Here is a 13168-nt window from a genome sequence, read left to right on the forward strand (position 1 = left end):
TTAACAGTGTTCGCTTGTAGACGGCTCTGCTTGATTTAATACTGCTACCGCTGCTCTTTCTGTTTAAAGGCACTGTTTAAAGATAAGATTTTCTTACAAATTTTATGGTTTAAGCGCACATTTGCCTAAAGGTTCCAATTACCGCTGGGCAGCCGAGGGCCGGTCACAGTCCTGGCCAAACCATCGAGGGGAAACCTCCACGCCGCATTAGCAAATACTCCAGAACTTTTGGGAAATAACCTGAAACGGGTCAGTCCCGAAGGGTCAGTCCCCAGGGGCGCCCCCGCTCCCCGCCGCGGCCCCTCAGGCCGCTCCAGGCTCCGCGCTGCCGCCCCCCCCCCACCCCGGGCAGCACGTGGTTGGCGCCGCGCCCCCTCCACCCCCCGCGGCGGCCCCTCCGCCGGGCGAAACCACCTGGCACGGGAGGGGGGGAGCCCCTTCTCTACCGGGCCCCGCCCCATTAAAGGGGCGATGGGCTCCCGGCGCGGCGGGAAGCAGAGAGTTCCTTCTCCCGTCCGGCTGCCGCCCTCCCTTCCCGCCGCCCTCCGCCACCATCTCCGCGCCGCCACCGAGCAGGAGAGCGCGGCCGGAGGAGCCGCCAGGTGAGTGAGGGCGGGAGGGAGGAAATGGCCGGCGCGTCGCTGCCCGTTTAAGGGCCTCCCACGTCGCTCCGCCATGTCCGGCGGCCCGGCCCCTCCCGGGGCTCCCTCACCGCCCCCCACCCGCCCCCGGGGCCTGGAGGCGCCGCCGCGGGGACGCTCCCGCCGCCCCGCAGGTGAGCCCGGCAGGTGGGGCCGGAGCGGGGCCGCGGGGCCGCGGCGTTATGTAAGGGCGGGGGTCGGAGCGGGCGGGGAAGGCGCCCGGCGGGGCCGGGTCTCGTCTGGGGTCGCCCCTCAGGCTCGGGGCTGAGCCCCGCGCAGCTCCGGGTGTGTGCCGGGAAGCGCCGTGCCCGAGGGGCGCTCGCCGGTCCTGCCCGGCCATTCGTGCACGGAAAGCTGGGAGCGCGGCTCTGAGGCGGGAAGGGTCGCTTATGGCTTGTTTTCGACGGGAGAGGTGGAGCGTGTGCGCCGGGAGAGCAGCCGGTGGTATGCGGTGCTCAGTTGCCTCCCAGCTGTGGAGGATCCGCCTCGGAGCAGCGCGCCGTGGCGTTTGTGGTATTGAAAGATTGCAGAGAACAGTAGGTGATCTGCGCGATCGCTGTTTTTTTTTCCTCAAGCGTAGTTTGTGTATTCCCAAAAAGTCACCCAGCCGTCTTCAAAGTTCTTAGGTGGGTTTTTTTCAAAGACTTTCACAGCCAAGGACTGTGGGTGTTTAAATAAAAGGGAAAAATCTGTTTGTTACTTGACGTTTCTTTGTCAAAGTCTGGGATTTTCTAAGAACTTTATTGCGGATTTTTTTTCTTTTTTTCCTGATCGGGTTTGAGATTGGTTTGTTTGTTTGTTTTGATTTTGGCGGTTTTTTCCTGTAAACACTTAACCCTGTTCATTTTCTCTGCTGGATTTTGTAGCAAAGATGCTGAGCTTTTTCCGCCGCACGCTGGGACGCCGGTCCATGCGTAAGCATGCGGAGAAGGAGAGGCTGAGAGAGGCCCAGAGGGCTGCGACCCACATCCCTGCGGCTGGGGACGCCAGGTCCATCATCACCTGCCGAGTGGCGCTGCTGGACGGCACAGATGTCAGCGTGGACTTACCGGTACGAGCGATCCAAGTGTGCTTTTGAAATACGCTTGGTTTGTGTTATGCTGATGTGGATTGCTGTTTGCGAGTTAGGTAAAGGCATTGCTCTTTGCCCTGTGCCTTGATGTCCACTAACGTTCTGCTCGAAAAAAGGTTCTGAAAGAATGGTTAACTTTGGCATTCACTGAAATTTGAGTGTTTTGCTAGATGTTATGCCTTACACACTGAGCACTTTCTAATGTTTTAATGCAATTGTTGTGCCAAGGCATAACTTAGAGACGGTAGCGTGTTTGGTGAATTGGGTTTTCTTTTTGGTAAGCTGTCTTGACAAAGAAGGTGAATCTCTTGATGTAAATTGTTGAAGAGGAGGGATGAGCAGAAGTACTAGGAATTTCTGTGTGGGTTGGGTTTGGTCAGGTTTTGTGTCAGAGATGGACGCAGTTTTTAACACTAACTTGAGAGGGGAGGGGAAGAGGAAAAATCTGCTTCCTTCCCCTCCTCAGGGCTGAATATATAGTAGGGATTGTCTCATGGCATGGTGCTTTATTCTGAGTGAGGTGTTAGCCACTGTTTTACATTTCTAAAGCTTCCTTAATATGCACGTGCCTGTTCTGCTTGCCTAATTATATACCTGGCTTTAGCCAACAGGATGAGCAGTAGCACCAGGAGTGATGTGCTCTGTTTTTCCATTACCATGTGTTGTAGTTGTTAGTGACTTGTTTTAAGCTCACAGAGCTGAGCAATAGGAAGTTAGGAAGGTGTGGATTTGCGAGACCTGAGGATTTTGGCTGCAGTCACAGTTGTGGTGGTGTTGGAACTGCTGACTAGAAAGAAAAGCCATTTCAAGACTGGCTGCTCCACACAGCTCTTTCTTCCCTTTCTTTTTTAATCGTGGAGTGTTTAGCTAGTGCCAGGAAGTCAGCTTGATTGGGCAGTGTTGTTGACATAGCAGAAATAACTCTTCTGGTATCCTGAACCCCAAATAATCTAGAGTTAGAGAAACCGTTTGGCATCTTTATTTGCAAAATGACTGTATAGATAGGCGTTTATAGAGGGTGGTAAAGTCAATTTGTAAATCTCTGAAGCAATGTAATGAATATATCCAGTGCTGCTAAGTGCCTAGGATGTTTGATTTGAGGCCAGGAATGCCCACAAACACTTAATAGCAAGAGTTACCACTTAAAAAGTACTCAAGTTTAAATTGGTGTCTCTGCATAACCAGAGCAATAATATTTGGAGCTGGAGTCGGCTCTGTAGGCAAATTCCTGGTGGCTCCAACAACATTTCCAAGGCTTTGAGGAGCATAAATTGAACCTGAAGAGGTGTCACGACCTGGCACCTGGCCTATAAATCTCAGACCAGGGTGCAGTAGTAACTATTTACTTCTACAAGAAACTCTTTTTCACTCCAGATTTTTTTCTTTGAAAGCCAACATAGATCCTTGACTGTGAACATCGAAGTTATGAGTAACAGTAACCAAATTGACATAGCCAGATGTGGTAATTACAGTGCATCATCAGTGGCTGACATGTACCAGTTTCTTCAGTGATTAAAGTGCAATAAATTAAAAGTAAATTAAATGTTTCATTTCAAACTTCCTAGAGTGTTTATTCTTGTTTCTCCACTTGCATCATTCATATTTTGAGGTTGACTCTTACAAAGGAAAGAAAAACGGGTAGGGAAGACAGGAGATGAAGAGGAGGAGTACAAAATCCTGCAAAACAACATCACTTTCTAAAATGTAAAGCTTAAATTAAAAATACATGTGTATATTTTTGTTTTCTTTTACAAAACCTTTCTTTGAGACTCCTTGGGCTCTTTGAACTAGGATCTTTTCCAAGACTGCTACTGTTACTTTGTTGGCAGTAAAATGAACTCTTTCTCTCAAAGAGGTGCCCCCTGGTCTGCCAGTTCATTTGTGCACAGTTGCACTGTCTACCTAAGCACTGTGAAATTGTTTTATTAAAAAAATAAATAACAAAGCTTTTCTTAAGAATTAATCATTTAGCAAACAGGTTAGTTCACAGTCAGAGAAAGGGTTGTCTGGGCAGGAATGAATGCCATACCTTTTTAAATCCATGGCTACACAAATACAGTGGCATAAGCTGTTGCTGCCCCAGGAAGAAAAGATGTTGCTTTCGTTATTGCGTTTGTCCTTGTTTTCTCATACCCCTTGGCAGAAGAAACAGTTTTTTAGCAGCCAGGCAGCAAGCTAAGTCAAGAAAATGCTGTGGCTGAAAATAATCAGTATAATTTCGTTATGTGGTTTCCAGCTGGAGCGATTTTCCAATCTGGTTCCCCATGTGCCTCCCCAAATGTGGTGAAGAAGCATTTAGAGGTGATACTAGGCTTAAGTTTGCTCAAAATGCTGTTGAGCTGTATCCTTACAGTGGATTTTTTACTGAGAAGAGTATTCTGCATTTACTATCATTGATATAATTGAACCTGAGATTTCTCCTTAATTTTAAAATGAAAAGGAATGGCAGAAACAACAGCAAGAAGCAACCACAAGGGACGTTGTCATGTAAGCCAAACACATTTGAGAGTTATTAAGTAGCAAAGACTGATATTTATGAATATTTACAATGAGAAGGAAGGGACAGGTTGTAAATGATGCAGTTGGGATTTAACTTTGTAGACACAGAGCCAGGATTTGAGTAATAACTCTGCTTTTTGTCCACTGATCTTATCTTTGGTGTCTGTCAAGCCACTTAATCTTTCTGCTTTTCTATGTCTTCTGTTGTTTTTAATTAGAAAAATGCCTGACTTGAACTTTTCACCAAAACTGCAGTCATACACAGTACATAGACTGGATTCTTTGCAAGAATCTCCTGCTTTTGTAGCTATGTCAATGACTGAAGAATGTCAGTGTCATGTATATATTTACTGACACCTTGGTATGTTCAAAATGGGAGGCATGAACTTAATGCAAGTTATCAGTGGTTTTTTGGGGCAGACTGAATGATGTTAGGTTTTTTTCCCACGGCTTCATATCAGATTCAAAGTTGCTTTTTGACCTGGTAGTTTTCCTCTTACCTCTCTTTTGAAGCTTTATGTTTCTCCAAATGCATTCAGCCATTTTTACGGATTTATGTGCCTGGTGAAACACTAAGAAGCTTGTTTGTTAATCTTGGAAAAGTTTTTATAAAATAGATGTTGTCTGTAAATGCTGTTGTGGATGTTGTTCATTATACATTCTGCTTTTCTGTTAACTTGAGTTCAACTTGGACAAACGTCAGGTTGTGCTTTTTCTTCCAGTTGTTTCAGATCCGTGGGTGGAATGTTTGCTGAGTAGTATGAGTGGTGAAAGGACAAGAACTCTGTTTTGCTGACATCCCTTATCTTACTTTTCATCCTGTTCCCATGCAAAACTAAACTACATCTTCCCCCACTGCACCTCTGGAATTCCCAAGGCTCAAAAGCCATTAACAGCCCTGGTTTATTACCTGGAGTCCATCAGCTCAGTCATACCAGTCTGGTCTGTCAAGGGAACCCCTCAACAGCTGGAATAGAAGCTCTCTTGGTGCTCGTGGTTTGTGAGGAAAGACAAGTTAGTGAGGGGGAACTTGGAAGTACCAAAAGTTTTCATTGGGGTCACCAAAAACGTATGAAATAATTAGGAACAAAAATCTTTGTCAAGAGTTTAAAATAAAGTGCTGTTTTAAGTAATAGAGAGCTCCAGAGGATTTTAAAATCAAAATACTTTACAGTTGAGTACTAAACAGTCAATTCTATGCTATCCATAGTAGTAATTGGGAGAGGGAAAAGATAATGTAGATGGGGAAGAACTGATAATATAAATAATGTAAGTACATGCATTTGGAATATAAAATTTTTGGATTGCTATTTATGGGTGAGCAAGGTCAGTCTTACAGGAGAGACAGATAGTAAGTGTAGGGTCTTATGGAAGCAGAATGTACTTCGTGGAAGCCAGCAGTGTTTCAGTAAAAAAACCTGACCCTGCCTAACCCACACTTTACATAATCTTCTCATGGATAATGGAGCGTTAATTGTATTCCAGTTTCCGTGTGTGCTGAGTTTTAGGTAAATGCTTCCTGGTGGTATAAGATGAAAGACAGAAATTATGAGAAGGGATGCTCTCTCTGAGTAGTTTTTTATCTTGGAATATTTCTTACTTACACATGCATGAAATTTGATATGGAGGTTGCAAAATGAGATGGTTTTGTCCTTATTATAATGAAGTATCATTAAAACAAGGTCTTGTATAAACCAATCCAAGGACTGTATAATAGTGGGATTGAACTAAGCTCTTTAGACTTTTGGAGTATAAAACAAGATAAAAAAAAGGACTGTATCTGTAGTGACTATTTTAAATAAAAAATAAGAAATCTATCTGGAATGCAAAAATCATTAAGGAGTGCTAGTGGCTTTTTTTGGAGAGAAATTATTTGTGTTGATCTGACTGCAAGATCAGAGATGCATTGTGATAGTTGATTTTACTCAATAATCCACTCTGGTTTATTAAAAACTTGTAGAATATTAATGGCCACTTGCTAAATATTTGTGGATGAAATACATAATGCTGTTCCTTGTGTAGATGTTGATTAACAAAAAAACATAATACTGCTAAAAATGCTGGAAAATCAGCCATCAAATAAAATGAGTACTGTGAGTACTCACTGTGAGTAATGTGAGTTCAAGGCTGACCTCTGAAGTTTCAAAATAGAGCTCAGCTGACAGAAGTAGTAATTACAATAAACATTTGAACGTGTCCCTTTTTGTGTGTGCTAAGGCTATAAAGTTTTGGATTAAAACTTTATTTCCCATGTGATCTTCTGTCTGAAAGTATTGACGTGCTTTTGAGTGTTTGCTTAAACTTCTGAAGGACCTTTAGGGGCCTGGAACTGGACAAAATCAGTCGCGAGCTGTGCGTTCCGCAGCAGAGGTGCTGCTGTGTGTGCAGTGTGAGGAGGCCCGGCCGTGGTGCGGGGTGAGCCGGTGCTTCCTGGGCTGCCAGATGAAATCCGTGGTGAGACGGAACCTAAGCCAGGGCATGCCGAGTGGCTGTGCCCGTGTGAGCAGCACAGGCTGCCTGCAGCGAGTCCTGCTCGCAGCCCAGCCGCGCCGGGGCCACGGCAGGCACGCAATTCAGTCTCGCTGCAATGCGCCGTGCCCTGGCACTGTTGGAAAGGAGGGAGAAAGGGAGCAGCTGGCAGCAATCTGTGCTGCTTCAAGAGCAAATTGTTTGGCCTGCAGTGTGCTGCCAGAGTGTTTCTGGGGCTTGTGCTGCGGGCTGGTTTAGTTGCCTGAAAGTTTAACGTTCTTAACTCACAGCAAATTTCATCTGAAGTCCTGCTTTCCTGCTGAGCTGCCTCTGCAGAGAGCTCAAAGGCGTGGGACTCTCTGGTGCTCTTAATCAGAGTGCTCGTGAGAAACCTGCAGGTGGAACACCAAATAAAACTGAAATGTTTGACAGTTACAATGGGGGGAGGCATTTAATCTGTAAACCTTAATGCTGAACAAGTAATTTGGATATATTCTGTATCAGAAAGAATTAAAAAGTTGATTAAATCAAATTGGTAGTTAGAAGATAATTTTCAGGAAGTTGAAACAGACTTCCACAAAACAGACTGTCAGATATGAATGTTTTGAGTTTTTGCCTTATGTAATAGGGTCAGTAAGCTCGAGCACAGTACATTAAAATCCTTCTACATAGCACTCTAGTGGATGTACAATTAAGATGGGTATTGAAATAATTTCTTCATTATTAAGATTTTTGGGAAATGCCTTCTTTCTCCAGAGAACAAAATAACAAAATATTTAATCCCAAATGCTTACCTTCCTGTACTTGTGAGACACTGAGTAAATAGAATTGATAAGCTGTGTCTTTGGAGATAGAAATTCTCCCCAGCATTCCAGGCGGCAGGGTTTTAAATTCACAAGTGTGTACAGCAGTGTTGTCAAAAACTGGGGATAAACCAGAGAGAGAAGCACTAGAATAACTAGCATTTTGCTGCCAGTGGCATCTTTAAATGAACGAGAAAATTGACTGGAGAGTTTGGAAAAGTTATTTGTAGGAGTGGTGCTTGGTGTTTGAAGAGAGGAGCAGCTCCATTTGTAGGTCAGTACTTAAAGCCCTAAGAAGATCAGGATGATACAAGTAACGTGTACTTCTAACACTGCCTTTGCAACAATAAGGGGTTTTAACCCTCCAATTCTGCCAAACTTTAATGGTGTTAACTATAGACACCTTTTGCATGATATTGAAATTAAATAATTTTCCTTTAAAGGTCACTGTTGAAGCTTTCTCACGGCTTGGTTATTTGAAACCTGTGGTTTCAGAGAAGAGGATTTACTTCATTTAAAAAATGGGCAGGCTCATCTGCTGCTTCTGTGCTGCTGTGGTCTGCAAACATGCATAGGTGACATCCTAGCAACTGGGTAGCTGTAAACCCTGAGCAGGGACCCATACCTTCTCTGTGTGTGTGTCTGTGTAAATGATGTGGATATTTCTAAGGAAGCTCGTGTGCATATGAATGGTAACCCTCCTGATAAGCTGACAAAAGCCAGGAAGGGAAGTTTTTGCCACTTGGTGGATATTGAAGACAATAGCTACTGTTAGTTATTGTTAATTAAAATATTAACGTGATCATTTTAAGAAATCTAAACAAAAAGTGCAGCTGCAAAGATGCAAGGGATAATAAGTCCCATGAAGGTAACACGCCTATTCATTAATTTTTTTTCCAAGTTCTTCTTGCATAAGGCCCTCCATGTCTTCACAAAGAAAGAAATAAACAGGAGAGATTATTTTCTGATAAATATTTTAATTAGTAGATATAGTCGGTGGGTATTTTCATCTTGGCATTGTTTTTCAAGTTTTGGGAAAAATAGAACTACTTCGGTGTGATTGAAAACTGGAAGTGAGCCATTCAGCTGGTGCACAAGCTCCTCTCCAGTTCCTGTGAGCTTGTGCTGCTTCTCCGGTGCTGGTGCTGAAGGTGGGTTTGATATCAGGCAGGTTTGGAGCACCTGGCTGGCTTATCCTCATGGATGCGTGTCCCTGAAATAGCCGATACTCCGAGACCATGAGAAGAGGGTATAAATGCTGCCTTTCCGGTTTTAGGCAGTGGCTGAGATGCCTGAGCCGAGGAGAATGTGCCGGGATCGCCTTACCCGGCAGTGAAGGGACGAGCCAGCGCGCCGAGGTGAACACCGTGCCTTGTTGCTGAGCTGCCGGGCTAAGCCCAGCCTTTGGAACACCTACTCAGCCAGCAATTGCAGTTATTAAGAGCAGCAGGAGATGTCATTAGTTGGGAGCATCCCTTTCATTGGGGGGAGGGGGCGGGGGCCATGTCATTCATTCCCAAGTGATCAGAAGATGCTTTTATCCAGTGTGGCAAAACCAGGAGAGGTCCTGCCCTATATATATGGTGTATTTTGTTTACGTTTTCCTGTCGTTCATTCTCCTGCTGTGAGACGTTTGCTGTTGCTTCCTAGAGAGAAGAGCAAACTCTGTAAATCAAGTAGTCAGGTTTTACTGAATTGCAAACCCATGAGAAGTTTAATTTGTGCCCTGAAGGGAGGACCAGCCACTGACTGGACTGCTTGTGAGTGGTGTTGTTAATAGTTCATCAGTAACCATTAAACAGTTGGAAAATATTTGTCCTTTGAGTGTAACCTGAGCCCTTCTGTAAGGGAAAGAAAGGAGATGGGGAGGAAAAAGCATAGGACAGCAGCAGGATAAAAATGTCACTTTGACAGAATCACAGAATATTCCGAATTGGAAGGAACCCACAAGGATCATTGAGTCTGGCTCTTAATGGCCCATACTGGGATTGAACCCACACCTTGATGTTATTAGCACCAATGTTGCCATGAGAAAATTAGGGCAATTTTTTGCAAGAAAATGTAATAAAAGTATATCTTTGCTCTTTGAAAATTCTTGAGATCTCAATTTTATTGACTACAGAGAAATTAATTTTGATTCATAAAAGTTGACTGGTTACAAAACATTAATATTTTTGGTTGCCATTTGTTTAAGGAGGAAGGACTTCAGTAAAGTAAAGCGTGTGTGAAACTACTGCTGACTTGCACCAAATACAGCTGCTGATGATTTAAGTCATATGCAAAGTAGTACATAATTAATTCCATGTTGACAGCCCTGGTGATTTAAGTCAGAGAACAACCAGAAGTCCTGCAGATCTTTCCACTGCTGCTCCACTGCTTCTTCAGGGACTTCATTCCACATTAGTCATTCGGGGTCCAGTTAATCTTTAAGTCCTCTGCTGAGATTTCTGAAATGGCAAACACATTCTGAAGCTAATCTGACACTGCAGAAATTGGAGTTTTGCTCGTGGGTAGTCTGAAGTGGTATGTGTAGTATTCCAGGCTGGAGCTAAAGTGCTTCTGTCACCAGCAGGGAATTTGCCTGAGATAACTGGTTAATTGCACTTTTTAAAGATGACCTACAGAGGAATTGAGAAGGATCACAAATGTTCTGCTCAATAAGGGGAGATTTTCCACTAGTCTTAGACAAGCTACCAAAAGCTTCATGCAACATAGTGTTTTTCTAGTTTTTGCTGTTGCAAGTGCTGAATTTATTTCACTTGTATTATTATATTAATATTTAAGTAGAAGATATCCTGTGTTGAGAAAAAATACCAACAGTTCAATGCCTTGGTCTTTCGAGACTGAGGCTACAGAATGAAAGACAAGTATGGGTTTGTATGTATAGATGGTTTGCCTTAAGGTTTCTGTTTGAGCTGGTGTTTACTAAATCGTTATTGCTTGAGAAATTTTTTCCTGAGACCAACAGAAAACAATTTGTCTGAATGAATTTGATGAGGTTAACATTTAGTATTATACAGTGGTTTGTAGATGCTGTGTGTTTGTGAAGTTGTCTGCTGGCCCAAATGCCTTCCAATCCTGCTATTCTCCCCAGTACCTGGAAAGAAATAACTGTGTGAGAATTTGCTTAGACAGGCTCTGTTTACAAACTATTTTTAAGACTTTGCTTTGAGCTGTGATAGGTTGTGTTGGATTTAACTGATACATTGAGTAAACCAATGATGGTGATTGCAAAGTTGAATATAAAATATTTGAAGAGCTGGGTAGAGGAAGGTGACAAGAATTACAGCATGCAATTTTACTTACTTAGGTATTACTCACTGATTAAACAAGATTATTTCTGAGAACAAAAATTTGGCTGGCCCAGAATTTTGAGTGCTGTACTAAATTTGCTAATTACTAGCTTGCTAAATATGTGCTTAGAAAGTTATCCCATTTCTCATGTTGTGAGTGTATAAATATTGAGGTAAAATATTGCAAGATGGTGGTTTTACAGAAATAGAGAAACCCTTCAGCTGCTGGCAGAGTAAGCATAAATAATGTCTGCATTTCTTTGCATTTAATTTTTTAACACTGTGATCTTTACTCTGATCTAATAATTAATGTGTTTTATTACATTTAAGCATCTTAGGTATAATAACTCTTAAACTATTATTTCTGTTTATTGTTATAAAGGAGCTTATAGCATGAAGACTATATGTTGTGTAGAAACTTCTTAGTGCTATTATTGTGCCTTCTCTTTAAAAACATCTGTTTAATTTTTTTAGATCATCACTGTAAAAATGATGTTTCCTTGGGGCTAGAGCTGTTTTTTTCATAAATTATGTGTGAGCATATGAGCTGGCTTTTTGCACCTAGAAGTTAGTTTTATGAACTTAGTTTTGTAAATGCGATTTCTAAGTGCTATTTATTCAAGTTGCTTGTCCCAGATTGTTTCCTAGTAGTTGTTAAAAGCACTTGCTAATGGAATCTTATCTCCTAATTCAATAGGTTTTGCTACCTGCTTCTAAACTGGTGAAACACCTAGATACCAAACAGTAGTAAATTCATAAGCAATTTGCTGTACTTGGCTCCTGAAGTTTTCCAGTACATTGGTTATTGCAATTGTACTGGCTGTGTTTCCAGTTCTATTGAAAATCAGTGAGTAAGAAAAGCATAAAAGGAAAAATGATAAAATGGCATTTTAACACTCTGTTGGCAAGTCAGTGTTGACATTTTCCAATAAAGGAGATTATGCAAGTTCTTTATGGATATTCTGTGTTTCTTGTGGGGTGTACATTTGCCTTTGAGAAAAGAAGCCATCAGAAAATACAAGGGGGTGAAAAAAGGTGTCCACATTGTATTTCCAGAAACTAAATTTTTGGAATTAGAATATAACGTGTGCAGAGAAAAAGGTAGATGCTACAATAAATCTACCTGCTGTGTACTAAGTCCTGTTATCTTTTCAGAAAAAAGCCAAAGGCCAGCTGCTGTTTGAGCAAATCATGTATCATCTGGACCTTATCGAAAGCGACTACTTTGGATTAAGGTTCATGGATTCAGCACAAGTGGCAGTAAGTAGTTATGCTCTTTTTTAAGCAACAGTGTAAAAGTTAAATCCTAAAAGTGACAAAAATGCTATAAGAAAGCTGCCTTTTGTGAATTAAGTTTTGTGCAGAATCTCTGTAGTGTGTGATTTTCTGTGACTTCCCCAAGTTTAATTCCACCTCCAGCACTGTAACATGACCATGCTGTTGTATCTTCCTTGCTTGTTTCCACATGTTCCTGTCACAGCTCCTGCGGTCACTAGGCAGGCTGGTCCAGTCGGACCCTGTGGATAGATGGAATGTAGGAAAATAGAGATAGTGATGAAGGTAATCTCACCCCTAAGGAGTTACAGCTGTGCTAATTATCAAGCATTAGGAACAGGCGTGCCCTTAATAGGCCACATCTGGATCCAATTAGGATGGGTATAGTAAAAGAGTAGGTTGGCTGGTCCAGAAGTTGGATGGAGTTTGTTGGCTGTGCTGGGAAGAAGAAGAAGGAGTCAGTGCAGTGAGGAGCTGCCCACGAGAAATCACCAAGGAGGTATGAAACTTTGCAATAAGATGGTAACAGGACCCCAGAGCCTGGTGTGTGGTGTAGATCTCTTGGTGCTGATGATACAGGGAGGATGGAGCAAAATTAGAATGTGTGTTTGGCCCTCATGTTGTGTACTATACAGAGAGAAGGTTTTCCTTTGCAAATGCCGTCATATTTCTTGTCAGCAAAAGTCACCTTGTTAATGTCTGGGTGCAGGTGGGTATACCTTTGGTTTGTTCAAATCAGTTGTGACTCAGACCTGCAACTGTAAGTTTTTAGGAGGCTCTGGGTGTGTCTGTATGTATCAGTTTGAGTTGAGGGTTCTTCCAAGCCCAAGTTTGTTGGTGTTTTACTGTGTGTTTCTAAAAATGTAACAGGTTTTGAAGTCAGGAGCAGAGCATTGTCAGTAGCAACGACAGTTCTTTCACTTGTGGGCTATGTGGTTTTATATAGATACTTCTTGTAGTCAAGTATTTAATCCTGCCACCGAGGGTAGCTGCGAGTTAAGTGAGCCTTTAGGCAAGGAGTGTTTTTTCTTTGTCCTGCATCCCTGTAACTTAAACTTGTATTCGCTTAGCCCAACATCCCCAGATGGAATGAAATGGGTGTTTTCCTGCTGCATA

The 13168-nt window shown here is 42.7% G+C and overlaps 1 protein-coding gene across 6 annotated transcripts in view; it reads left to right on the top strand.

Annotated features, from left to right (window-relative positions):
• Positions 1-479: 479 nt before the first annotated feature.
• The window catches only part of EPB41L5 (erythrocyte membrane protein band 4.1 like 5), a 54015-nt gene continuing 41326 nt past the window's right edge, over positions 480-13168 (top strand). For 3 of the 6 annotated variants that reach the window (XM_041405329.1, XM_041405366.1, XM_041405375.1), the window contains exons 1-3: positions 729-775; positions 1508-1692; positions 11933-12037. In XM_041405329.1, the coding sequence (XP_041261263.1) occupies positions 1513-1692; positions 11933-12037 (285 nt within the window). In that variant the 5' untranslated portion in view covers positions 729-775; positions 1508-1512. Of the gene's footprint in view, positions 603-728; positions 789-995; positions 1268-1507; positions 1693-11932; positions 12038-13168 lie in introns of those variants that run through there. The other 3 variants (XM_041405338.1, XM_041405355.1, XM_041405347.1) reach the window with 3 other exon arrangements.

The sequence above is a fragment of the Onychostruthus taczanowskii genome, unplaced genomic scaffold (genome assembly GCF_017590055.1).
Source record: "Onychostruthus taczanowskii isolate IOZ18803 unplaced genomic scaffold, ASM1759005v1 scaffold10, whole genome shotgun sequence".
NCBI lineage: Eukaryota > Metazoa > Chordata > Aves > Passeriformes > Passeridae > Onychostruthus > Onychostruthus taczanowskii.